General features: G+C 40.2%; 4 protein-coding genes across 5 annotated transcripts; 2 read left to right on the top strand and 2 right to left on the bottom strand.

Moving 5' to 3' along the window:
• Positions 1–845: 845 nt before the first annotated feature.
• Positions 846–14852, bottom strand: LOC122784225 (zinc finger protein OZF-like). Of its 2 annotated transcripts, XM_044049384.1 has the most exons (4): positions 14558–14852; positions 13930–14151; positions 13525–13731; positions 846–1993 (listed from the first exon to the last, which is right to left on the bottom strand). In XM_044049384.1, the coding sequence occupies exons 1-4, from the start codon at positions 14727–14729 to the stop codon at positions 1035–1037; spliced, it is 1560 nt and encodes a 519-aa protein (XP_043905319.1). In that variant the 5' UTR covers positions 14730–14852; the 3' UTR covers positions 846–1034. The 2 variants fall into 2 exon arrangements, with proteins under 2 accessions (XP_043905319.1, XP_043905320.1); XM_044049385.1 differs by lacking the exon at positions 846–1993 and having other exon boundaries at positions 12129–13731.
• On the bottom strand, positions 5217–12015 carry LOC122784475 (zinc finger protein 37-like). The gene is made up of 5 exons (XM_044049772.1): positions 11734–12015; positions 10501–10752; positions 8976–9889; positions 7409–7598; positions 5217–6513 (listed from the first exon to the last, which is right to left on the bottom strand). The coding sequence occupies exons 1-5, from the start codon at positions 11903–11905 to the stop codon at positions 5531–5533; spliced, it is 2511 nt and encodes an 836-aa protein (XP_043905707.1). The 5' UTR covers positions 11906–12015; the 3' UTR covers positions 5217–5530.
• A 1613-nt stretch (positions 14853–16465) lies between the features above and the next one.
• LOC122784240 (zinc finger protein 567-like) lies at positions 16466–18020 on the top strand. Its single transcript, XM_044049401.1, has one exon. It carries the CDS (start codon positions 16538–16540, stop codon positions 17414–17416), a length of 879 nt encoding a protein of 292 aa, XP_043905336.1. The 5' UTR covers positions 16466–16537; the 3' UTR covers positions 17417–18020.
• A 57-nt stretch (positions 18021–18077) lies between these two features.
• Positions 18078–25233, top strand: LOC122784529 (zinc finger protein with KRAB and SCAN domains 3-like). The gene is made up of 6 exons (XM_044049832.1): positions 18078–18091; positions 18286–18472; positions 19161–19281; positions 21449–21853; positions 24835–25048; positions 25230–25233. The coding sequence occupies exons 1-6, from the start codon at positions 18078–18080 to the stop codon at positions 25231–25233; spliced, it is 945 nt and encodes a 314-aa protein (XP_043905767.1).
• The last annotated feature ends 831 nt before the right edge of the window (positions 25234–26064 follow it).

Genomic DNA, 26064 nt, shown 5'->3' with positions numbered 1-26064 from the left:
CAATTGTCAAAAACGTAGAAAAGACAGAGTTTAAAGGGAAAAACTAAGGGTAGAAAGAAGTGAGAGCTGCTGCAACAGGCTGCCACACGGGAGGCACCATGTTGAAGAAAAAATACTAATAAATAAATCACAGAAATTACACAAAAGCACCTTTATTTCAAACTGTGTGGTGTAGTATTATCTACGGGATACAAAAAAGCAGACAGTTTTCTGCCACGGTCCAAAAACATGCAGAGTTGGTGATAAGGCAAATAAAACGCTGTAGATTCACCATTGGTTTGAGGGTGGATGGTTGTTTGTCTCTGTATGTGGCCCTGTGATGGGATAGGCACCAGCACCAACCAAGACCCTCATGTGGAGGATAAAGCAGGAGAAGATGAATAAAAGGTTTGCTTTAGTGAAACGAACCGTACCCGTTAAATAACGTATGCTCCTCCTCACCTAAGGTGGCGCTGCATCAAGAATCGACTAAGACGACAAAAAAAAAAAAAACAGAAAAAACTTGTACATCGCACTTATGACTAGCACTTCATAGTTTGTTCTACTTGAAGCTCTTACTTACTTCTAGCTCTTATTTGTACCCAAATGTTTAAATGCACTTTTGTTAGTCGCTTTGGATAAAAGCGTCTGCTAAATGACATGTAATGTAATGTAATGTAAAAGAATTACTGAAGGAGAAGACCAGACAAACATCTATTGGTTAATGCAGGGCAACTTCTCTTTCCGCCACATAAGAGCAAAACATGGAGCTGCATCGAATCCTATCAGTCGCACTTTTATCCAAAGCGACTTACAATGGAATTGAGTACAACCAGCCAGGGGTGGAGTCGAACTTGCGACCATGATGTCTTTAGCACACAGGGTACTGGTCTTAACCATTGAGCCACTCCACCCCCTATGATGAATGACAGTCACAGTGGATTGGGAAGGGCTAGATGACGGTCAGAGACACTTAATCCTGCATTTTGGCCAAATGATTGACTCTGGCAAAACTGAATAGCCAGCAGATGCAGAGGGACCTTTGAGCCCACTTCTTACAAATGCTGCGCATATGGGTTTTCACGTGTGTGAGTTTTTATGTGGATTCTCAAACTCGGTCTATGCCGAAAAGACTTTCCACATGTTTCACAAGAAAACGGCTTCTCACCCGTGTGAATTCTCATGTGCTCCATCAAGTTCTCTTTAAGTGTAAAGCCCGTCTTACAAATGTTGCAAATATGGGGCTTTTCACCTGAGTGTATTCTTTTGTGTTTTATCAAGTGCGCCAGTTGTCGAAAACACTTTCCACACGTTTCACAGGAATACGGCTTCTCGCCTGTGTGAGTTCTCATGTGGTCTATCAAGTTGCTTTTCATCATAAAGCATTTCTGACAGATATGGCAAATATGGGGCTTTTCACCTGTGTGAGTTTTCATGTGCTCCACCAAGCGATATTTACGTGCAAAACATGTCTGACAAACGCTGCAAATATGGGGCTTCTCACCTGTGTGAGTACTTTTGTGGTTTATCAAATATTGCCTATGCTGAAAACACTTTCCACACGTTTCACAACAATATGGCTTCTCACCTGTGTGAGATCTTTTGTGGATTTTTAAATATTGCCTCTGCCGAAAACTCTTTCCACACGTTTCACAAGAAAATAGCCTCTCACCCGTGTGAGTTGTCATGTGCTCAATCAGACTATCATTACGCCCAAAACATTTCTTACAAATGTTGCAAACAAAAGGCTTCTCGCCAGTGTGAGTTATCTTGTGGTTAATCAAATGAGAGTTTTGTCGAAAACGTTTTCCACATGTTTCACAAGAATAGGGCTTCTCACCTGTGTGAGTTCTTTTGTGAATCATCAAGGTACCTTTACACGCAAAGCATTTCTTACAAATACTGCATACATGGGCCTTTTCACCTGTAATATCGCTCATGTGGACTGTCTGATCTTGACTCTCAGGAGAGATGAGCTGGTGGTCAGTGTCTGGTTCTGGTTCCATGTGATCACCTTCCTCATCATCAAAACTCACTATAAAGGTATCAATCTCCTCCTTTACAAGCTGCTCTTGCACCTGACTGGTGCAGATTTCCTCCTCTTCCTCTTTAATCTGTAGCGATTCTGGTTCCTCTTGGTCCACACTGGAGTTCCTCTCCTGGTTACAGAGCTGCTGCTCAGTGAGAACATCCTCTTCCTCCTTATGGACATTCTGCTGTGGAAGCTCTGCAGACACAATGAAACACAGGGAACTTTCACAACTGTCATAACAGTGAAATGAAGTAAGGTAGAACTGGCAAGTTTAGAAAAATTGGAAAACATGCAGGCAGCTCATGCTGGGGTGCAGCGGCTCAGTGGTTAATACCGGTACCCTGTGTGCGAAAGACATCATGGTCGCAAGTTCGACTCCACCCCTGGCTGACTGTACTCAATTCCATTGTAAGTCGCTTTGGATAAAAGCGTCTGCTAAATAACATGTAATGTAGTGTAATGCCGCTTTTCCACTACATGGTCCCGGCACGGCTGAACGACACGGTTTAGTTAGTTTTCCATTACTAAAGTACCTCCTCAACAGGGACAGAGTCACAACTGCATGAAACTGCTGTGACTTCATTTTACATGCAACACACACACACAAACTAGTGACTCGTGACTTCATTATTAGAATCACAGAATCACTCAGCACTTCCTGCATGATCGGATACACAGTCATTGAACTGAAATACAGCAGCAGGGGTGTGATGCAGCGCATCATTAATGTGTTTTCAGGATTTTCAAGTAGTTTTAGCGGATCTATATTTCTACAGTGAATAAAGACACATTGTATTTATGAAGTTATTGAGGTTCCACATACCTATCTGCTCTAACTGTACTTCAGGTTTCCATAGGTTCTCAACCTCTTCCTCGTACTTGACAATGATTTTTTGTACATCATTACATCCTGTCTGATCTTGACTCTCAGCTACAGCAGAGAGGACCTGGTGGTCAGTGTCTGGTTCTGGTATCATGTGATCACTTTCTTCATTATCAGGAGTCAACATAAAGGTATCAGCCTCCTGCTTCAGTTCAAGCTGCTCCTGCTCCTGACTGGAACAGATTTCCTCCTCTTCCTCTTTAATCTGTAGAGACTCTGGTTCCTCTTGGTCCAGACTGGAGTTCCTCTCCTGGTTACAGAGCTGCTGCTCAGTGAGAACCTCCTCCTCCTCCTTATAGAAGTGCTGCTGTGGAAGCTCTGGAGAAGGAACAAGATTAACAGATTAAAACAGCGATAAAAGCAGAGTCAAAGTGTTACGGTGGGACATTTGCTTTCAAGCTGCACTGTTTAACCTTTGTTTAGATCTCATGTCACCCGGTGACATTCCAGCACTTATCACAATAACGAACCTGTTTTATGTCAAGACAGATGGAGGCAAAGGCAACATTGTGCTAGTTTGGTGAGACGACTGGAAAAATAAGCTTTGTAGTTTGATTGAAAACACAAAGAAGTGCTCAAAATGTGGTACTTAAGCAGAGTGAAGGGATAAATGCTCAGTGCCACAATCTCAATCCTTCCAAAGCAAAGGTGGAGTGGAAGATTTAACCACGCCCCCAGTGTGTCGTCCTGTCCACACAGTGCTGTGGTTGGAGCAGGCGATTGTTCTGCTAAATAGAGCCTGTTTTCAGGTGAAGAACACTGCAAACAACTAATGTTAGATGGTTTCTGTCCATGAAGAACAGAGGCAGAATAATAACAGCTGCAACAGCGATGGTGAACAAGAAAGAGGGGTGAGGAGGCTATTTGTACTTTATGATACTACAACACTGCGCACTGGTTACAGTTTATTGGATGACGACAACGTTAAAGTCCCACGAGAAACATTCACTATTTATTATACGGATCATTCTGCTTGTACACACCAATCCGCTGTAACGTGACTTGGGGTTTCCAAACGATCTCCAAGAGTCTGCGCTGACGAGCTATGTCTTCCTCGTTTTCGACGTCGGTTCTTTCTACGGTTCTGAATATTTCCTCGGCAGCAGTTAGTCGCTCGTTTATCAAATCTCTTAAACGCTGAAGCGAACACATCGCTGCTGCGGAATATTTAACCGCGATACATTAGAAAAACACCACCGCCTTTCTACTTCATTGTCTACAGGCTGACTGAGCTAACAGCGTTAGCTTCATGCGTCGTTTCCTTTTCTTGTTTTTTGAGTCTAAACTGGCCAAACTACCGCCACCTCATGGTCTGGAAGATTGACCCGCAGCGCCACAGCAAAAAATACAATCCTTTTCTTTTCATTGTTGTTGAATAAAATGTGCTCCATAAATGAACTTGCCTTATCAATGATGTACTAAAAAACAAGTGTGAATATATGCAGTGCTGGAGTATAAAAAGCTTTTTCAAGTGTGCTTTCAGAGGTGATTTGAAAGTAAAATCTTACATTACATTTTAATAAGAGCCTAAAGCTTAAAACAAAACACTCACATGGTCTGGTACATATGGTCTCATTGTAAGCTTGTCCAAATAGTTGTTGTATGAGTTCATTATGTAGTGCTTTTGATTAAATGTACTACAATTACTACTACTGCTACTGCAACAATAATAAGGTTTCCTTCCTCTCTCACACAAATTTACTTCTGATTTTTACCTTTGAGGAGCAGTTAAGGTTCATCTTATGTCCAACATATGTCCTGCTTTAATGCCCGCTAGTGTCACAAATATAACATTTTCTGTTGTTGACACATGAGAAATAGCATTTGTGTGCATACCCTATGAGGGTGGCTATGAACGTAAACTGTCAAATCTGATCTGTAGTGAATCAGATGTGACTGGTCGTAGCTAAGTAAAATAACAGGTCCTGGATCAAAAAGTAAACAAATGGTAACAGAATAGACTAACACACTGAGTTATAACTTATGTCAACACTGAACAGGTTTTCGAAAAACGGACAAAGCCCCAACTGACGTCTCCCAGACGTCTTTATACTACAAAGCTGGCAGGGGTTAGGTGTTGATTGACTGATTGCACTCCACCGATTAATGGCTGACAGTCCACAGACATCCAGGAGCAAAAGCATGTGTACTAGCGGCTACAGTCGCCTTAACAGTAGCCTTTACGTCTTGTAGAGAGACTCACGCAGGAACTAGACACAATATTCTGCAGTAGACTGCATATTAGTTGCTTTTAAAAACAATAGTAAACGAATCAAGCCAGTGAAATCAAGAATAAAATCTATAAAAATTAAAAGGACAGAATGAGAAGTGAGACTTTAATTGACAGGACGACAATAATAGTTACACAGTTGGTGTAAAAAAAACAGACTATGATAAATGTTTAAAAGAAATACTGTAAATAATGTCAATGATGAAAATAAGACACTGCTGATGATCAATAAACACAAACACTGAAGTTTTTGCCTCAATGGTTTCTTATGTGTTTAAATGATTCTCAAAGCAACCTTTTCCAACAAAGGTGACATGAGGTGTAAAACCTTTTCATAAAGTTTGAAATGGATATGTAAATGCTTTTTAAAATTGACAGGTGCTAAAGTTACCTCTGCGTACAAAAATTACAAAGGCCTTTCACCGGTGTGAGTTCTTTTGTGTGCTCTCAAAGTCGACTGATGTCGATAACACTTTCCACATGTTTCACATGTAAATGGCTTTTCACCCGTGTGGATAATCATGTGGCTCGTCAGGCCCTCTTTACGCATGAAAGGCTTGTTGCAAATGTTGCAAATATAGGGCTTTTCGCCCGTGTGTATGCGTTTGTGTGTCATCAAATTATCCTCCCGACTGAAGCACTTCTGACAAACGTCACAAACGTGGGGCTTCTCGCCCGTGTGAGTTCTTTTGTGGTTTATCCAGCTATGTCTATGTCGGAAACACTTCTCGCACGTCTCACAGGAATAGGGCTTCTCGCCCGTGTGAAGTCTTTTGTGTACTTTCAGAGTCAGCCTCTTTCGGAAACACTGTCCACATATGTCGCAGTGGAACGGCTTCTCTCCCGTGTGAATTCTGACGTGTTCCATCATTTCAGGTTTCACCCTGAAACATTTGCCACACGTGTTGCAAGAGTATGGTTTCTCTCCCGTGTGGAGTCGTATGTGTGAATTTAATTGATACTTGAACTCGTATTTCTTCCCACAAGTGTCACATTTAAAAAGCTTCTCACGTGTGTGAGAGTTGTCTACTTTTTTCCTGTGGCGTCTCCTTTTATGACGTCTCTCATGTGCCTCCGACTCTGCATTTCTTGTCAACACAGAGTCCACATTTTTGCTTCCAGTCTGATCTTGACTGTCAGCCACAGGAGAGAGGAGCTGGTGGTCAGCATCAGGAGTCAATATAAAGGCATCAGCCTCCTGCTTGAGTTCAAGCAGTTCTCCCTCCAGACTGATGCACATTTCCCTCTGCTCCTCTTTAAACTGTAGAGACTCTGGTTTCTCTTGGTCCAGACGGGAGTTCATCTCCTGGTTACAGAGCTGCTGCTCAGTGAGAACATACTTTTCCATAAGAATCTCCTTTTCAGTAAGAACATCACGCCGTGGAAGTTCTGAAAACACAAAGAGACACAAGGAATAGAAACTATGATCATAGCAAAACTGCAAAGGTTTTTTTTCAATTTAGCCTTACATCGACATTTATTTTTCATTTTATGGCTGAAGAATTTAAATGTGTCACTTTCGGGAGATTTTTGACAAAATATTGGCAGATTTGAGTCATTACTTATCAACGCATATTGATTCCAAATATCAGTTACTGGAAGAGATATGAGCGTGACACATGGTGTGATATCAGCGCCAAACTGTACATCAGTTAAAAAGACTCAATCATGAAAAATGTATGTTCAACTCCAACATTTAGCAAAGTAAATGTCTAAAAAATCTCAATATTTAACAGAGCAACAGCACTGCCAAAAGCCAGCGATCATGAGCCGAACCACAACCACGTTCAGTGGTATTTCAGTTCAGTGACTGTGTCAGACGGAGGAAGTGCAGGAAGAACTGAACGATTCTGTGAACAAATCGACTGATTCACTAATTTGTGTGTGTCCTGTTTCGTAGAAAACCACGTCACGGCTGGGATGACTCCGCAAACGTTGAGGAGGTATGAGAGTAACCTCCAAAATACTGTTTGTGTGTATACATCAAACTCCTCTCAGGGCCCCACATAGGCTTGGGCCGGCCCTGGCGTCAGATTGACAGTGTAGGCTTCATCTTTTCAAATAGAGAAGCGACACCCGGTCCTGGTCTATTGTTATGAGGATGACAACCTCGTGGACACAAAACATAAGGCAAAGCTTCTTCTTTACAATAGATGAACTTTATGAACAAGCACTTTTTACTAATTTTTCATCTCACGTGATGGGGAGGGACACAGTGAAATCTGACCAACATGAGTCACATCCACTTGTTGGTATTTATTAATGTCATTGTGCTTCTACACACCTATCCGCTCTAACTTTACTTCAGGTTTCCATGCGATCTCCAACAGTTTGCGCTGACGATCCACCTCCTCCTCGTACTCCACCACGGTTTTTTCAAAGGCTCGGAATATTTCTTCGGCAGCAGCAGTTAGTCGCTCGCTGATTAAATCCCTCAAATACCCGATCGACGACATCGCTGCTCCGTTAACAAATGGATTTTAATTTTCTTTTTTTCCCACTCGCGAACACAAGTGTCTACACAGAGGTAAGCTAGCCCCGTTAGCTCTGTGTGGCTTGTCTTCTTCTTCTCTTTAAGTTTTGACTCGGTGCATTGTCGCCACCTCGTGGCCCGAAGGAGGAAACTGCAGCTCAATGGGAGAAAGAAAAAGGAGAACAAATCAAATCCCCTCTATGACCATAGGCGGCCGCAGGCAAAGTTTGATGTTGGGCACAGGGTTATTGTAGTTATGGGGTTTTGTTAGGAATTATCTCATTTGCAAAGGTATAGAAGTTTAGGATTGCAGAGTCTATTTTTCTGGATTCAGCTGATATATGCTGTATTAATTTGTCTATATCTCTCTTCAGTCATTCTCATTTTACATGATGCTCCTCTGTAGGACTGAATCTATTACCCGATTGATCAATTATTAAATGAATCGTCAATTACTTTGATAATTGATTATCTGGTTTAAGTGTTTTGTTCTCTAAATAATTAAAACCAGTTACTTAAATGTGAATATTGTCTGGTTTCTTACAAACCTAACAAAGTTAACTTTTTTTGGTTTGTGGACCATACAAAACAAGACATTTGAGAACAATCGTCATTTACAGGTTTGACAAACATTTTATGAACGATTGCACAATGAATCAAGAAAATACTCAACAGATTAATCAATTATGAATTATTTTTAACCGTTCGGTGTGCAGCAGTGATGATTAATAACAGACCACTTTTTGTTTTTACTGCCCTCTAAGGTTAAAAAAAACCCAAGACAGACAATGGTTTGGTATAAATAACACAATTATAATTAATACAATTCATACGGTTGCTCTGGTATCAATAATAGTCAAGCACCGGCAACTTTGAGGTGGCGAGAGGATGGGTCCCGCAAATCAAATTCAGCTTAGGGCCGGCACTGCTTTATTCCAATAAGTACAAGATAAGTCCTGCAGTGGGGACTACACACATTACAATGCATACAATCACAGAGATGGAATGAAGAAAGCTGGTGTGACTAAAAAAATATAATAAAAGTCAAAAAACAAGAAGAGGAAGTCGTCGACAATGACTAAATGTGACAGCCAATTTAGTTGCATCAACAAACTTGGAACTTTGGGGGGCAGCATGAGACCACTCAGTGTTCAGCCTGCTGGAAATAATTTGAAGAACTATTTATTTTATAGTAAAAACTACTATGTCAGTGACATATACAAATGTATTGGACCACCACACAAAGCCACAGTGATCCTCAAATTTTTTATTTCCAGGACTTTTAAGACTATAATAAATGTTTGACGGACATACTGTTTCAGTGATGAGGACAAACAGATACAGAAGTTTTTGCCTTAACTGTGTCACAAAATTAAACCTTTTCTGGAATTGTAAAATGCTTCTGCAAATGCTTTTTAAAATACGACCCGTCCCGAAAAGAGTTTCCACAGGTGCTGCAGTGGTACGGCTTCTCGCCCGTGTGAGTTCTCATGTGGACCGTCAAGTCCGATTTTTGCCGATAGCATTTCTCACAGACGTTGCAAATATGGGGCTTTTCGCCCGTGTGAATCCCCATGTGCTTCATCAAATAATCTTTACGTGCAAAGCAACTCTTGCATACGCTGCAAATGTAGGGCTTCTCACCCGTGTGAGTTCTTTTGTGGCTATTGAAAGTCTTTAGGTGTCGGAAACGCATTCCGCATGTTTCGCACGAGTACGGCTTCTCGCCCGTGTGAGTTCTCATGTGACTCAACATTTCAGGTTTGGTTCTAAAACACTTGGCACATGTATTGCAAGGGAACGGTTTCTCTCCTGTGTGGACTCTCAGATGTAAATTCAACTGATAATTAGATGCAAATTTCTTTCCACACGTGACACATTTAAAAGGCTTTTTATATGTTTGGGTTTTAGACTTGTACTTTGATGTGTGAGAGCTGTAACTTCTCTTTTTGTAAAGTTTCTTATGTGGCTTTGACTCTGCATTTCTAGACAATACAGAGTCCATGTGTTTGCTTCCTGTCTGATCTGAACTTTCAGATACCGGAGAGAGGAGCTGATGATCACTGTCTGGTTCCATGTAATCACTTTCTTCATTATCGGAAGTCAACATAAAGGTATCAGCCTCTGGCTTCAGTTCAAGCTGCTCCTGACTGATACAGATTTCCTCCTCTTCCTCTTTAATCTGTAGAGACTCTGATTCCTCTTGGTCCAGACTGGGGTTCCTCTTCTGGTTACAGAGCTGCTGCTCAGTGAGAACCTCCTCTTCATTATAGACATTCTGCTGTGGAAACTCTGGAGACAGAGAAACAAGGATCAGGTTACAACTATCACAGCAATGAAATCATTTAAACTGAAGTCAAATCTGAAGTAACAACACTAATGGCGCACTTCCACCGGCTCTACTCGCCTCGCCTCGACACGGTGCGGCATGATCAGGTTGCATCTCCACTACAAAAAAGTAACTACTTAACGGAGTCATCACTGCACGAGTGAAACTGCGGTGACTTGTTTAATATGCGACACACACGAGTGACTAGTGACTTTACACCAGACTTCTGCAGTTGTTAGAGATTAACCCACGTTTTTAGGGTTGTTAAGTAGTTTTAATTTATCTACAATTCGGCACTGTTCAGCTTGATTTCTGTCCACACGTCTCCGGAGCACAGCCTCTTACTCCATAGACTACAGCGGCAGCGGTCTGTGATGCCGCTCGCGACCGTCTGTCCCTAAATACACCACTCCACTTAAATATAGAGGTTTTCCTGGTAGTTGTTGGAGATTAACCCAAGTTTTTTGGATTATTAAGTAGTTTTAAGTGATCTACAGTTCGGTGCTCGGTCAAGTCCTGTCAACAGTTACATTCTCTTGTTGGCATGTATTGAGACCATTGTGGTTTCACAGACCTCTCTGCTGTAACTTTTCTTCGGGTTTCCAAAGGATCTCCACTTTGTCCAGTCCGCCCTGATGATCCACCTCTACCTCGTACTCATACATGTTTTTTTCTCCCTCTGGACTGGTGCAGATTTCCTCCTCTTCCTCTTTAATCTGTAGAAACTCTGATTCTTCCTGGTCCAGACTGGAGTTCCTCTCCTGGTGACAGAGCTGCAGCTCAGTGAGAACCTCCTCCTCCTGAAAAACATATTTCCGTGGAAGCTCTGCAGACACAAAGATGGGCAGAGAGAATAAGTTGGGACAAAATTAAAAAAAATTAAAAAGTGAAGCCCACTTCATGTGTAAATCACAGATAAGGTTAAGCCTAATTCACAACACACAATTTCGCTACAGTTTTTGACACTTTCGTAGAACAAACCAGGTTTTCTGCACAGATCACACAGCTACACAGTTAATGTTTTTCTTCCCCCTTTATAATTAGACTTCGCAGATGAAAAATTATCAACTCGAAGGTGACGTCACTCCCAGTTCCGACATGTAAAAGGAACACATGTGTTGGTCCAACTTTGCTGCCCACTGCTGGTGTGTAAGAAGGACGGGTTAAATACAGAGGGGGCCACAGGGTCGGTGTAGTGGTTTGCACCCTTGCCTTTACAGCAAGAAGACCAGGGTTCATGACATGGTCAGAACAAGGGCCTTTCTGCATGGAGTTTGAATGTTACTTTTTCTTTTCATATTGTTTGCTTACAGATTTCTTTCCTGTTTTTTGCACTACTTTATACATATTTATATACATACACACTTACTTATTTTTTTTTAAGTCAGGTTATTGTCGTACTAATTCAGTGTCATTTATGTCAAGCGAAGGTAGTGAGCTAACCCTACTTCAAAGACCAATATAGGTTTTTTAATGTGTAAACAAAAGCTTTTATTTTTTTGCCACACATGTATTTCCTGTTAAAACGGACGTTTACTTTGAAAATTAAAATAATAACATCTGCCTGAAATGGTGAAGTGAAAATGTTGGAAACAATAGAACGTTCAAAATGTAGCAATAAAACGACGTGAAATGCAGATGACGACAAACTTAACTACACGGAACTGCTCTCTTTTCCCACTGAGGATCCGACATTCGCTCTACTGTTGTCTGGATAGAGACGTAAAATACGTACGACCCATATGAGCCAAGTTTACTTGTTATTACTTAATTATCTTTTTATTAGGAATATTCTGGTTGTACACACCTGTCCGCTGTAACTTTCGCCGACGTTTCCCAACGCTCTGCAACAGTCTGCGCTGACGATCCACCTCTTCCTCGTACTCGCCGATTGTTTGCTCAAAGGCTCGGAAAATTTCCTCCGCGGCTGCAGTTAGTCGCTCGCTGATTAAACCTCTCAAATACTGAAGCGAAGACATCGCTGCTTCGTTGGAATATTATATACACCTACGACACAATGAACAGCCGTGTGTCCACATACGGGGGCCAGAGCTAACGCTGCTAGCGCTGTTTGTTTACTTCCGGTTGATGTTGCTGGACGGCCCGAAATCGAAAAATCAATCTCGTCATAGATGTGCAACTCGCCACCATCTACACGCAGCATAATGTTATTACATAACACACCGAACACCGCACATTTCATCATTTATAAAAGTTGTTTATTATTTCTTCCTTTTTTTAAATCACAGCCCATATTAGTGCGTTACCGCCACTTTCTGGTGTAAAGTCGACTCGATTTCTAAAACACATAAAAAAACCTACCAGAGTAAAAGGTACACTAATAAGGTGCTAAACATAACAAGGGTTGTTTTGGTGACGGACAAGAAGATTAAATAAGTATCAGGGTCATTAACATTAAGGTAAATTAAATTATTATATAATAAATAGTCAAAATGGACAATACAATGTAAAAGAAAGAAAGAAAGACAAATAACTTAAATACATATGTACAGACATTGTTCATCTTATGTATTTCCGACTAGGTGAAGTTTAAGGTTTTTAAAGTCATCATTTTGAGACAGTAATTCATTAATTATAAGATGCTAAAGTCATAATAATGAGCAACAGCCTCAAATTTATTTGAGGTTATCATAATTACGACTCAGAGATATATTATCTCAAATTATGAAATATGATCTCACAAACATGACTCAACGTCTCATAATTAATTATCCGCACTTTCGTCCTGTATTGTCGCAACGTGTCCGGTGTGCAAAGACCTGAAGGACAAAACAAAAACCGACTAGTTGAATAAAACTAAAAAGGCATAGCTGACGATCAACACAAACAATGCAGACGTTTTTTGCCTCAACTGTGTCACAAAATTAAACCTTTTCCGGAATTGTAAAATGGATCCGCAAATGCTTTTTAAAATATGACCCATCCCGAAAAGAGTTTCCACAGGTGCTACAGTGGTATGGCTTCTCGCCCGTGTGAGTTCTCATGTGGACCGTCAAGTCCGACTTTTGCCGATAGCATTTCTGACAGATGTTGCAAATATGGGGCTTTTCGCCCGTGTGAATCCCCATGTGCTTCATCAAGTAATCTTTACGTGCAAAGCAACTCTTGCATACGCTGCAAATGTAGGGCTTCTCACCCGTGTGAGTTCTTTTGTGGTTCATCAAACTTGGCCTGTGTCGAAAACACTTTCCGCAAGTTTTGCATGAGTACGGCTTCTCGCCCGTGTGAGTTCTCATGTGACTCAACATTTCAGGTTTGGTTCTAAAACACTTGGCACATGTATTGCAAGGGAACGGTTTCTCTCCTGTGTGGACTCTCAGATGTAAACTTAATTGATAATTTGATCCAAATTTCTTTCCACATGTGACACATTTAAAAGAGTTTTTATATGTTTGGGTTTTAGACTTGTATTTTGATGTGTGAGAGCTGTAACTTCCCTTTTTGTAATGTCTCTTATGTGGCTTTGACTCTACATTTCTAGTCGATACAGAGTCCATGTGTTTGCTTCCTGTTTGATCTGAACTCTCAGATACCGGAGAAAGGAGCTGGTGGTCACTGTCTGGTTCCATGTGGGCACTTTCTTCATTATCAGGAGTCAACATAAAGGTATCAGCCTCCTGCTTCAGTTCAAGCTGCTCCTGACTGATGCAGATTTCCTCCTCTTCCTCTTTAATCTGTAGAGACTCTGGTTCCTCTTGGTCCAGACTGGAGTTCCTCTCCTGTTTACAGAGTTGCTGCTCAGTCAGAACCTCCTCCTCACTATAGACGTGCTGCTGTAGAAACTCTGGAGACACAAGTAATTGGTTACAACTGTTATGTTATTTTTACTTCTCACTGGATATTTTAGGCTAATCTTAAAAGAAACACTTAAGGGTTTCAAAAGTTCAAAAGACTTCAGGTTTAACTAGTATAGATAGATTTGTAAACCATGCCCAGTCCATGGTTGCATTCTCTTGTTGGTATTTATTGTGGTTTCACACACCTCTCCGCTGTAACTTTTCTTTGGGTTTCCAAAGGATTTCCACCAGTCTGCCCTGATGATCCACCTCATACTCAAAAATGTTTTTTTCTCCCTCCAGACTGGTGCAGATTTCCTCCTGGTTCTCTTTAGTCTGTGATTCCTCCTGGTCTAGACTGAAGTTCCTCTCATGGTTACTGTCAGTGAGAACCCCCTCCGCATTACAGACATTCTGCTGTGCAAGCTCTGCAAACACAAAGATTACATCACAACAGTAATAAGAAAAATGTGAAGTAGTGAAGTCAGGTCCATATTTAAATCACAGATATCACATAACTCGTCACCCCCTTACAAAGCAGCTAACATTTCGTTTATTTTGAAAAGTCCGCCTGACGAACAAAAACTGAACTGAAAATGATGAAAACACTACAACAGAAGGTTCAAAATGAAGTAAAAAAATACATGAAATGCAGATGGCGACAGACGGAGAGTGACATAACTACACCGAGCTGCGTCAGATCATCAGTCCTTATCTCTTTTTTTTCCATACATTTGCTCTATTGTTATCAGGATGGAGAAGTAAAACACGTACAATATGAGCCACATTTACTTGTCATTAGTAGTTTCTTAGGAACACTCTGGTTGTACATACCTATCCGATGTAACTTTTCCCTACGTTTCCCAACATTCTGCAGCAGTCTGCGCTGACGATCCACCTCCTCCTCGTACTCGACGATTGTTTGCTCAAAGGCTCTGAATATTTCCTCGGCGGCAGCAGTTAGTCGCTCGCTGATTAAGTCCCTCAAATACCGAAGGGAAGACATCGCTGCTTGGTTAAAATATTATATACACAATTGCACCGCCGTCCCCCCGCTTGTTACGACCACATTCGGAGGCCAGAGCTAACGCTGCTAGCGCTGTGATTGTTTACTTCCGGCCGACGTTCTTCTTCGTCTTCTTCTTTTTTTTTTTTTAGGTCTTTATGGCGGTATTAGCAAATAATAGGTGGCATTGCCGCCACCATCTGGTATGGAGTTTTATGTTAGCAATCTGCGACTGCAAAAAATATCATCATTATTATTATTATCATTATTATTATTATTATTATTATTATTATTATTATTATTATTATTATTATTATTATTATAACAACAATAATACTAACATAAATGATAATAATACAAATATAATCAAAATAATAACAATAACAACACATACATATATAAGCTGGACGACGTGGGGAGTAAAATAATGAATTGGTAAAATGAAACAAGATTGTTAGAAAAAAATCCAAAATAAAGACGGAAAAAAACAACTCATGATTCACTCACTCTGCCGGAATTTGACAACTGTAACTCAGCGGAAGTAAACAAACATTTAGCTAGCTCGCAGCGTTAGCTCCGTGTGGACAGTAACGGTGGTGTGTTCGTGTGTCGCGGGTAGAATATATATTTCAGTTGTTGCAGCGATGTCTTCACTCCAGAGTTTGAGACATTTAATCTTCAAACGTCTTACTGCTGCTGCTGAAGAAATATTCAGACACGTAGAAAGAACCGTCGTGGATTACGAGGAAGAGGTGAATCGTCAGCGCAAACTGTTGGACGTCATTAGTAAACCTCGACTAAAGTTACAGCGGATAGGTCTGTACAACCAGAATGATCTTAATAAACACTAACAAGTGAATGTGACTCATGTGGGACTTATTCCACCTTCTTTGTCCAGATAACAAAAGAGCAAACCGTGCTTTTGTTTGTGTAATGAATATAAACAGATAACATGAATAAAGAACAGTGCATATAGCACACTTTCACACCCATTCACATGCTGTCCTAACTTATTTTCTGTGTCCATCTTTGTGTCTGCAGAGCTTCCACAGCAGAATGTCTCTCGGGAAGAGGAGGAGGAGGAGGAGGAGGAGGTTCTCACTGAGCAGCAGCTTTGTTACCAAGAGAGGAACTCCAGTCTGGACCAAGAGGAACCAGAGTTGTCTCCACAGGTTAAAGAGGAAGAGGAGGAAATCTGCACCAGTCAGGAGCAGCTTGAACTGAAGCAGGAGGCTGATACCATAATGTTGACTCCTGATAATGAAGACCACATGAAACCAGAACCAGACACTGACCACCAGCTCCTCTCTGCTGTAACTGAGAGTCAAGACCAGACAGGAATCAAGCATGTAGAAATTACCATTGTTGAGTCCAAAGAAGAGGTGAAGCGTCAACGCAGTCTGATGAAAATTCTTTGGAAGCCTGAAGTAAAGCAGATAGGTCTGTGAAATCTCAATGTTCTTATATAAATAATAAATAATATAATAAATACTAACAAATTAATGTGACTCATTTTGTACTTGTGACACTGTGTTGACATTGATTGAACAAATGTAAATAACTTGAGTTCAATCATTTAGCCATTATGACAGTTGTAATATATTGTTTGTGTCTCTGTATCTGCAGAGCTTCCACAGCAGAATGTCTGTAAGGAGGAGGAGGGTCTCACTGAGCAGCAGCTCTGTAACCAGGAGAGGAACTCCAGTCTGGACCAAGAGGAACCAGAGTCTCTGCAGATTAAAGAGGAAGAGGAGGAAATCTGCACCAATCAGGAGCAGGAGCAGCTTGAACTGAAGCAGGAAGGTTTGATGTCGACTTCTGAGAGTGAAGACAGTGATTCCATGGAATCAGACAGTGACAAGCTCCTCTCTTCTGTATCTGAGAGTGAAGATCGGACAGCTGACAAGAGAAAAGCAAGTAAAGGTACAGGTAAAAATCCCTATATTTGCAACATTTGTAAGAAATCCTTTGCACGTAAAAGTACCTTGATCGTCCACAAAAAAACTCACACAGGTGAGAAGCCCCACATGTGCGACATTTGTAAGAAATGTTTTGCACGCAAAAATACTTTGTTGTACCACATCAAAACTCACACAGGTGAGAAGCCATGTTCTTGTGAAACATGTGGAAAGTCTTTTAGACAAAATTCGCATTTGATACATCACCAAAGAATTCACACGCGTGAGAAGCCCTATATTTGTAACATTTGTAAGAAATGTTTTGCACTAAAACGTACCTTGGTGGATCACATGAGAACCCATACTGGTCAGAAGCCCCATGTTTGCAACATTTGTAAGAAATCTTTTGCACGTAGAGGTGTCTTGACGCACCACATGAAAACACACACAGGGGAAAGGCCCCATATGTGTGACATTTGTAAGAAATGTTTTGCGCGTAAAGATTGCTTGATAGTCCACCAAAGAACTCACGCCGATGAGAAGTCATTTTCTTGTGAAACATGTGGAAATAGTTTTCCAGACTTGTCGCAATTGATATACCACAGAAGTACCCACACAGGTGAAGAGCCCCATGTTTGCAAAGTTTGTAAGAAATGCTTTGCGCGTAAAGAAGGCTTGATGGGGCACATGAGGACTCACACTGGTGAAAAACCCCATATTTGCGACATCTGTGAGAGAAGCTTTGCACGTAAAGATAGCTTGACTGTCCACATGAGGACTCACAGGTGAGAAGCCATATGCCACTGCAGTATCCGTTGAAAATCATTTGGCAACATCGCACATTTTTAGAAGAATTTACGTACCCATTTTAAGATTTGTGAAAAGGTTTACTCGTTTGACACCTCATGTGAACAGACTCCAATGATTATCAGTTAGGAACACATCATGTACAAGCAGAGTAGTGTTTTTTGTTTCCATTATATGTGCGAGAGCTTTTATTTGTGGAGATTTATGAACAAACCACACAGGAACTGCTGAGTGAAGAGAGAATCAACTTCAGCCTTTGTAAGAAAAGGTGGTTTTAGAGAATTTTTAAACCCAGAAGAAACCATTGAGGCAAAAACTTCACACTGAGAAGACGTGTTCACAGTATCCATTTTATTAAGCGTTTCGATTTGATTAAACTAGCCCTTTTTTTTGGTTTTATCATTTTTATGATTGCTCTTTTCGTTGAAAGTATATTTCTTTTAAACTTTTATTGTAGTATTTTGTGTCCTGGAAAATAAAGGCATTGATTTTTTTTTCCAACTGTATGTTTTTGATTGTTTTTATACACACACCATCTGTTAGAGTTTGTGGATGCGAAGAAATAAAATGTTCTTTTAATTCTTTATTGAGTGTGTGTCCTTTATAAGAACTGCTTTGCGTGCCAAGATTGTTGGTGATCCACATGAACTCACGCAGGTGAGAAGTAATTCTCTTGCAGTGGCTGTGAGTGATGATTTAGTAATTCCTCATATTTGAAACAGACCGGACACCAGACACACCACTTTTCTGTCCTGGACAATTTTCCTGTGACAAAGAAGGTAAAGGAATAAAAGATGAAAATAAATAAATGCAACATTTACTTTATTTTATTTTTTATGTGACTAAACGAGCACAAGTCTGGACCAAGAGGAACCAGAGTCTCTACAGAATAAAGAGGAAGTGGAGGAAATTGGCACCAGTCAGGAGCAGGAGCAGCTTGAACTGAAGCAGGAGGCTGACACTTTTATGTTGAGTCCAGAACAAGAACCAGACACTGTCCACCAGCTCCTTTCTGCTGGAGCTGAGAGTCAAGATCAGGTAGTCCACATGAGATATATTACAGGTAAAAAGCCCCATATGTGCAACTTTTTTAAGAAAAGTTTTGTGGGTAAATTTGCAGATGAAAAGCCCTATATTTGTCTTTATTGTACATGACATTAAAGTACTAATAATGACATTAAAGCACTAATAATGTAACTAAGCGGTCTATACTGTGTACCTAAAAGAAGATACACATACATTGTCAACTTCATCACTTCCTTTCGCGCTGTCCTTCACTGTATAAACCTTTTGGCAATAAAAATCTTCATCAGTTTTTATATATTATAAATCATCTTCTTTACAACTCTATTTACACTGATCACATGGATTGCAATATGCCAGATTTCAATATGTTTGATCACGGTATCACCACACACTAATGCATCCACAACTTCCCTCCTTTGGAAGACAGCTTTTTCTCCTCTTGCACCTCCAAACACTGGTCTCCTGTCGACACATCTGGCGCGTCAGTGCCTGGGGAGAATGAAGATGAGGCACGCGATAGGAGTACTCACTCCTGTCCAAAATGGCAAACCACAATCACTGTGCATCATAACGACTCCAGGGATTTGTGAAACCGTTTTGCATTCATTGTAGTTCTGAAAGAGCAATCTGAAATATCCTGTAGGATAAAAAGCCTTAGTTCAATCATAACCTGTTCCTTTGTGTCTCTTTGTGTCTGCAGAGCTTCCACAGCAGAATGTCTGTCATGAGGAGGAGGTTCTCACTGAGCAGCAGCTCTGTAACCAGGACAGGAACTCCAGGCTGGACCAAGAGGAACCAAAGTCTCTACAGATTAAAGCAGAGTAGGTGTAAATCTGCACCAGTCAGGAGCAGGAGCAGCTTGAACTGAAGCAGGAGGCTGATATCTTTATGTTGACTCCAGATTATGAAGAAACTGATCACATGGAACCAGAGAATGAAAAGCATATGTGCAACATTTGTAAGAAATGCTTTGCAGGTAAAGGGAACTTGATAATCCACATGAGAACTCACACAGGTGAGAAGCCATTTTCTTGCGAAACATGTGGAAAGTCTTTTCTACAAAGAAAATACTTGATAAACCACAAAATCACTCACACAGGCGAGAAGCCCCATCTGTGCAACATTTGTGAGAAATGTGTTGCACGTAAACGCACCTTGATGTGCCACATTAGAACTCACACAGGCGAGAAGCCCCATATTTGTAACATTTGCAATAAATGTTTTGCACGTAAAGACATCATGATGATCCACAAAAGAACCCACACAAATGAGAAGCCATTTTCATGTGAAACGTGGAAAGTGTTTTCGGCAAAGGAAATATTTGATAAACCACAAAAGAACTCTCACAGATGAGAAGCCATATACCTGTGAATCGTGTGGAAAGTTTTTCCGACAAATTACACATTTGTCAATCCACAAGAGTACACACACAAGTGAAAAGCCATTTTCATGTGAAATGTGGAAAGTGTTTTTGGCAAAGGAAATATTTGATGAACCACAAAAGAACTCTCACAGATGAGAAACCCCGTGTTTGCAACATTTGTAACAAACGTTTTGGGCATAAATATAACTTGATGTACCACATGAGAACTCACAATGAGCAGCCATATACCACTGCAGCACCTGTCGAAAATCTTTTCCAAAAAGAATTTATGTACCCATTTGAAACTTGAATGAAAATATTATTATACTCATGTGACACCTCATGTAACCTGACACCTGCTGCTGTATTCACACACGTAGAAAGTATGTCGTGTACACTTCGTGTACGAGGAAGAGTTGTATCGTCAACGTAGATATAACACTTTCATTCATGGATTATTTTCGTCGCTGTCATTTAAAGTCTTTTTATTCTTGTAACTTAGGCAGTGAAGTGTTTTATTATATTTTTATTATAAATAGCACCACTTCCTTTCAACCAAGCTTTCCAAATAAGAGCCACTGACGTCTGCTTTTTACGACTTTTCCTTAAACCTTTTGCCATATTAACGCTTAACCATACAAATGTTTCACGGTCGTGATTCTAGTCAAATAAAATACACGTTTTTAAGCTGTTTGGTATTCGTAGTCATTTCACGGTTCACTAGCGGAAACAGGAAGTCGTGTCACTTCGCACATGCGGAGAACAAATCGGGGAACGACGCCTTAATAGCAGCGTTAGCTCCGCGTGGACAGTAAAGGGGGTAGACGGTGATTAGTTCGTGTGCCGCAGGTAAAGTATTCCAGTTGTTGATGAAGCAGCGATGTCTTCACTTCAGTTTTTGAGGAATTTGATTTTTGAGCGGTCGACGGCTGCTGCTGCTGCTGAAGAAATATTCCGACATGTAGAAAGAATCGTCGTGGAGTACGAGGAAGAGTTGGACCGTCAGCGCAGACTGTTGGATATCGTTTGTAAACCTCGACTAAAGTTATACCGGATCGGTGTGTACAAGCACAATGATTGTGTCTCGTTATGTTCCTCACCCTTTGTCACCATCTGTGTTTGTGTGTCTCATTTTTTTTCTGAGGGCGTTTTTTTTTTACACGAATGTTTCTTCTCGCGAAGTGGGCTTTTCAAAATAAACTTCCGGCTCTACAGGCAATGCCTGAAAAACAATAATACTTTTTATGAAGCAAAAAGTGCTATTTTGAATACGAATCAGTTTTATGAATTGAAGTCACAGTATTGTGTTAATTATGTAAAATAGGGAGATGGTTGGAGCCTTACTTCTGTCTGTGCTTTTCATTCATGTCACTGTGCCCCAAAGCAGGGGCATACACGTGATACCACTCGACATTAGGGCTGCACAAGATTGGAAAAAACGGACATTGCAATATTTTTTGTGTAATGCATATAGAGAGATTATAAATTTAAAGTAAATAATTTTCACTGGATGACTTGAGTAGCTCTATTTGGAAGGAATTAGGTTGATTCATCAAGGTCAATCATCTAACATGTCATCCACAGCTTTCTTATTAATGTCCTAACTTATTCTATTGTGTCTGCAGATCTTCCACAGAAAGGTGTTCTTAAGGAGGAGCATGAGGAGGTTCTCACTGAGCAGCAACTCTGTAACCAGGAGAGGAACTCCAGTATGGACCAAGATAAACCAGAGTCTCTACAGATTAAAGAGGAAGAGGAGGAAATCTGCACCAGTCAGGAGCAGGAGCAGCTTGAACTGAAGCAGGAGGCTGATACTTTCATGTTGAGTCCTGATAATGAGGAAAGTGATCACATAAAACCAGAGCGTGAAAAGCATGTGTGCAATATTTGCAAGAAATGCTTTAGACAAAAACATTCACTCATGGAGCACATGAGAAATCATGAAGATGAGAGGCCATTTTCTTGTAAAACATGTGGACAGTGTTTTAGACACAGTTCAGAATTGACAAGCCACAAAAGAAGTCACACAGGTGAGAAGCCTTTTTCTTGTGAAATATGTGGAAAGAGTTTTCGATATAATGGTCATTTGAAAAAACACAAAAGATCTCACATAGATGAGAAGAGAGAGAACACCACTGCAGCACCTGTTGACGTACAGGCGTCGCAGCCATTATGTTATATTTACCATGTAAAATATTAAGCTGTGGACACGCACTGCACAACTTTCAAACTGCAAATCCAAGATGTAAACTCAACTCAAAATACATGTTGTGTCACTTGTATAAAAGGAGGAGAAACTTTATGGAAGCCATTCGTATTTTAGTAAAATGCACCATTGGTCATTGTCTTGGCCATGACAGTGGGTTTAAACTTCTTACTGAATCTAGTCTCTGATTTTATTACATTACGAATGCTTCTGATGCCCATGAGTATATGTCACGGTATTTGTGTTTACCGATGATCAGCAGTCTCTTTAGAGTTTACTAATTTAACCAATTTTGATCCTTTTCATATGATGTCCTTACCATTGAAACTGTATTTAAAAACATGTATCATAGTCTTTACAAGTACTGGAAATTAAAGTTTTGAGTTTTTTTTATTTTTTTGCAAATATTTTGTGCCATTTTTATACACAATTGAATGCAAGTAATAAAACTTTAATTCATGGATTATTGTTGCTGTCATTTAAAGTATTTATATTTTTGTAACTTAGGCAGTGAAGTGTTTTTTTTTTCTTCATACACATCTTAAATAGCACCACTTCCTTTCAACCTGGCTTTCAAAATAAGAGCCACTGACGTCTGCTTTTTACGACTTTTCCTTAAACCTTTTGCCATAGTAACGCTTAACCAGTCCCATTGTGGAACAATAGGGTGATGTTGAGTCTGAATGACTTTAATGATAGATCTAGCACAACTTGCTCCAATGAGATCTATTAGAAAATCTCACAGAATATCCCTAAGGTTTTAGTCTCTGCCGCTTTATCCTCCACCAGAGGGTCATGGGGGGTGCTGTGTCAATCTCAGCTGACATATAACATAAGTATGTACAACATACATACCTTAACCTTTTTTTAGCTGTTTTTGTGGTCATAGCCCATAGAGCATGCGCAGTAGTATTACGCTACTGACGTGCTAGCAGATTTCATGTATATAAAAAAAAGTATTGCATTTCAAATCATAGCTTCTTAAATACAAAACACCAGAGTCATTTATTTATTTTAAACTTGGAAGAAGCCTATATTGAGGTAGCGGATTCATTTACAATATAGCCGAGCTAATACAACAACAGAAAAATAAAAACAGAGTACACACAATAATACAAAATATGTGAAAATGGTGTTTCCAACTTCAAATCATCAATTCTTTAGGAAACAATCGGTTCTCAAACCCGGAAGTGTTCTCGCTCCGCCCATGTTTACCAAGTATGCATCGGAGGTGACTTAAGCGTACTTGGGATGGCCATGTATCCCAGAATACATTTCGGCGGAGCATAGCAGCAGATAATAGAAATATAAATCTGAAATAAATATTTTTCTCTGTCCCGGAACAAAGTTTTAAGATCATTTGAGGCGAGAAATTAGTCATTTAGAATTCAATTCAATTATAAACACTAGCAAGTGAACGGGACTCATTGGACTTATTTCACAGTCTTTTCGTCATTCAAATATCATTAAAGAAGGGCCGGACCAAGCCTTCATGTGGCCCTAATCTGTATTTGATTTTGGAGCACCACCTCAGAGTAGCTGGTGCTCGACTATTATTAACACAAAGTTAACACTATAAATGGAATTATTACAGTTGTGTTTTATTATTATTATTGTTATTATTATTATTATTATTATTTTAACCCTAAAATGCAATAAAACCACATAAGTGGCCTACTTTCAAATTCAAAACACAGAACAGATGTGCACATTTTTCTTTTAGAAATCTACAAAATAAAACCAAATAAATCTAAATGTATTGAGATTTCTTTAATATGTGAACATGTTTCTACCAGGGGGCCCCAAGGAATTCCTTTATGCCTTGGGCCAGCTCTGAGAGCAGTAAAAATACGTTGATTTTACAATGTGTTTGCTGTTTCTTTCACCGCTAGACGGCACTTTAACTGGAAGTTTATGTTTGCTTTTTGTGTTTGAAATTCTTTTTTTCACTGTGTTGGACTGTTTTGCTGTGGTGTTGGGACAGATTAGCAGGTTTTAGCTCACAGCGCCATCATGGCAGGACTGACGCTGTTTCAACTTTACACGTTTGTAAACGGGGTATGAAGGCATTATCCAGAGCTGAACTATCCTGACATCTTCAACTTCAACTAGATTCATTTACCTTTATCTTAATCCAAAGAGTAAGAGAAAGTTTACGAGAGCCTGGAGGGAAACAAATGGATTCAATCTGGGAGACATTCAACTCTGGAGTCTACTGGCTAAAGATGGCAAATCTGGCACGACACACATCCAGTAGGAATGGGAATGACATGGCATTTTGAGAGTTGATTGACGAGGTCCACGTGTCGAATTTTTGTCGAATTGTTGCCTTTCTTTTTTTTTTTCTTTTTTATTACAGCAACAGCAACGATGCAGAGGGTGGAAAATATTATACAATGTACTTAGTTTTAGGCTCAACATGGCTGTAATGTCCAATATTGACCATAAAAGCAGTGATAATAATGATGAGAGACTTTAAATTTAAAACCTTTGGGAAGAAGGCGAGTGCGGAGTCCATTTACTATTAATCCCGCAGCAGAGAATACTCTCTCCGCCGGCATGGATGTGGCATGGATGATTTTACGGTTCGGTTTGACCACCTACTAATTTATGCGTTGTCTAGTTTATACATCCTTTTCTGCCAGGGGCGTTACCTTGGTTGCGTGAAATCAGCTACTGCAGCTCTATTCTGGTCAAATCTGAACTTCAGAATCAAGCTCACTGGAATAAAACTTGACTATCAATTGTCTCTGTCTTTTTGCTGTTATTCCAACTCTAACCTACTCCCTGTGACTGTGTCTCTAGAGCTTTGGCAGCAGCATATTCATGAGGAGGAGGTTCTCACTGACCAGGAGAGGAAATCCAGTCTGGAACAAGAGGAACCAGAGTCTCTTCAGATTAAAGAGGACCAGGGGGAAATCTGCATCAGTCAGGAGGGCGAAACGAAGCTGGAGGCTGAAACCATACTGTTGACTCCTGATCCTGATCACATGGAGCCAGAACCAGTCATTGACCACCAGTTTGTCTTTTACAGGTCTCCTGTTGCTCAGACAGGAAGCAAATGTGTGGACTCAAAACCTCAAAAGAGAAGTGTCAAAAAGAAGAGTCTCAAAAACAAAAAAACTAAGACTAAAACTCGCATATACCAGAAGTCTTTAAAATGCGACACTTGTGGAATTTTATTTTCAACACATTATCAGGTAAAGGTACATATGAGAGTTCACACAGGAGAGAGGCCATATTCCTGCAAAATATGTGACAAAGGTTTTAAAAGACCTCATCACTTGTCACTGCACATGAGAACTCACACAGGTGAGAAGCCGTATGCCTGCAAAACCTGCGGGAAAACATTTTGCCAAATCCCGGCGATGAAAGCTCACATGAGAAGTCACATGGGCGAGAGGCCATATTTTTGTGACACGTGCGGGAGACGCTTTTTTCAGCTCACGCATTTGAAAAATCACATTAGAACTCACACCGGTGAGAGGCCGTTCACTTGCAACAAGTGTGAGAAAACGTTCAGTCAAATATCTACAATGAAAACGCACATAAAAATCCACAGAGATGAAGGGAAGTTTGTTTGCGACACGTGCGGGGAAAGTTTTGAGCAGCGCCGTGAATTCAAAATTCACATGAAAACTCATAAAGAAGAAAAGTCCAGAAGTCCTTCAGCAGCAGCTGTGGGAGAAAAAAAACCTACTATTTCAAAGGGTTGGAAAATTCCCGGGTAAATTTTTGGTACATTTCCATGGGAACTTTATTTGGGGGAATTTTGGAAATATTCCAATTTGGGAAACATTTCATTGAAATTGTATGAGAATGAACTGGACATTTTGGATAATTTAAAGAAAATCTGTATAGAGGTATAGATGGTAAGCTGAATAAATAATTTTTTTTTTTTAGATAGATAGACGTTTATAGTCGTGTGCTATGTCGTAACATTGATATTTGATAGCTGTATTTGCATCAAATCGATAGTTTAAGTAAAACAGTCCAGTTTATTCCCATGGAAAGTTTTCAATTGTTCATGAACAA

This window comes from Solea senegalensis, linkage group LG17 (assembly GCF_019176455.1).
Source record: "Solea senegalensis isolate Sse05_10M linkage group LG17, IFAPA_SoseM_1, whole genome shotgun sequence".
Lineage (NCBI taxonomy): Eukaryota > Metazoa > Chordata > Actinopteri > Pleuronectiformes > Soleidae > Solea > Solea senegalensis.
This window is presented reverse-complemented; position numbering and strand designations above follow the sequence as displayed.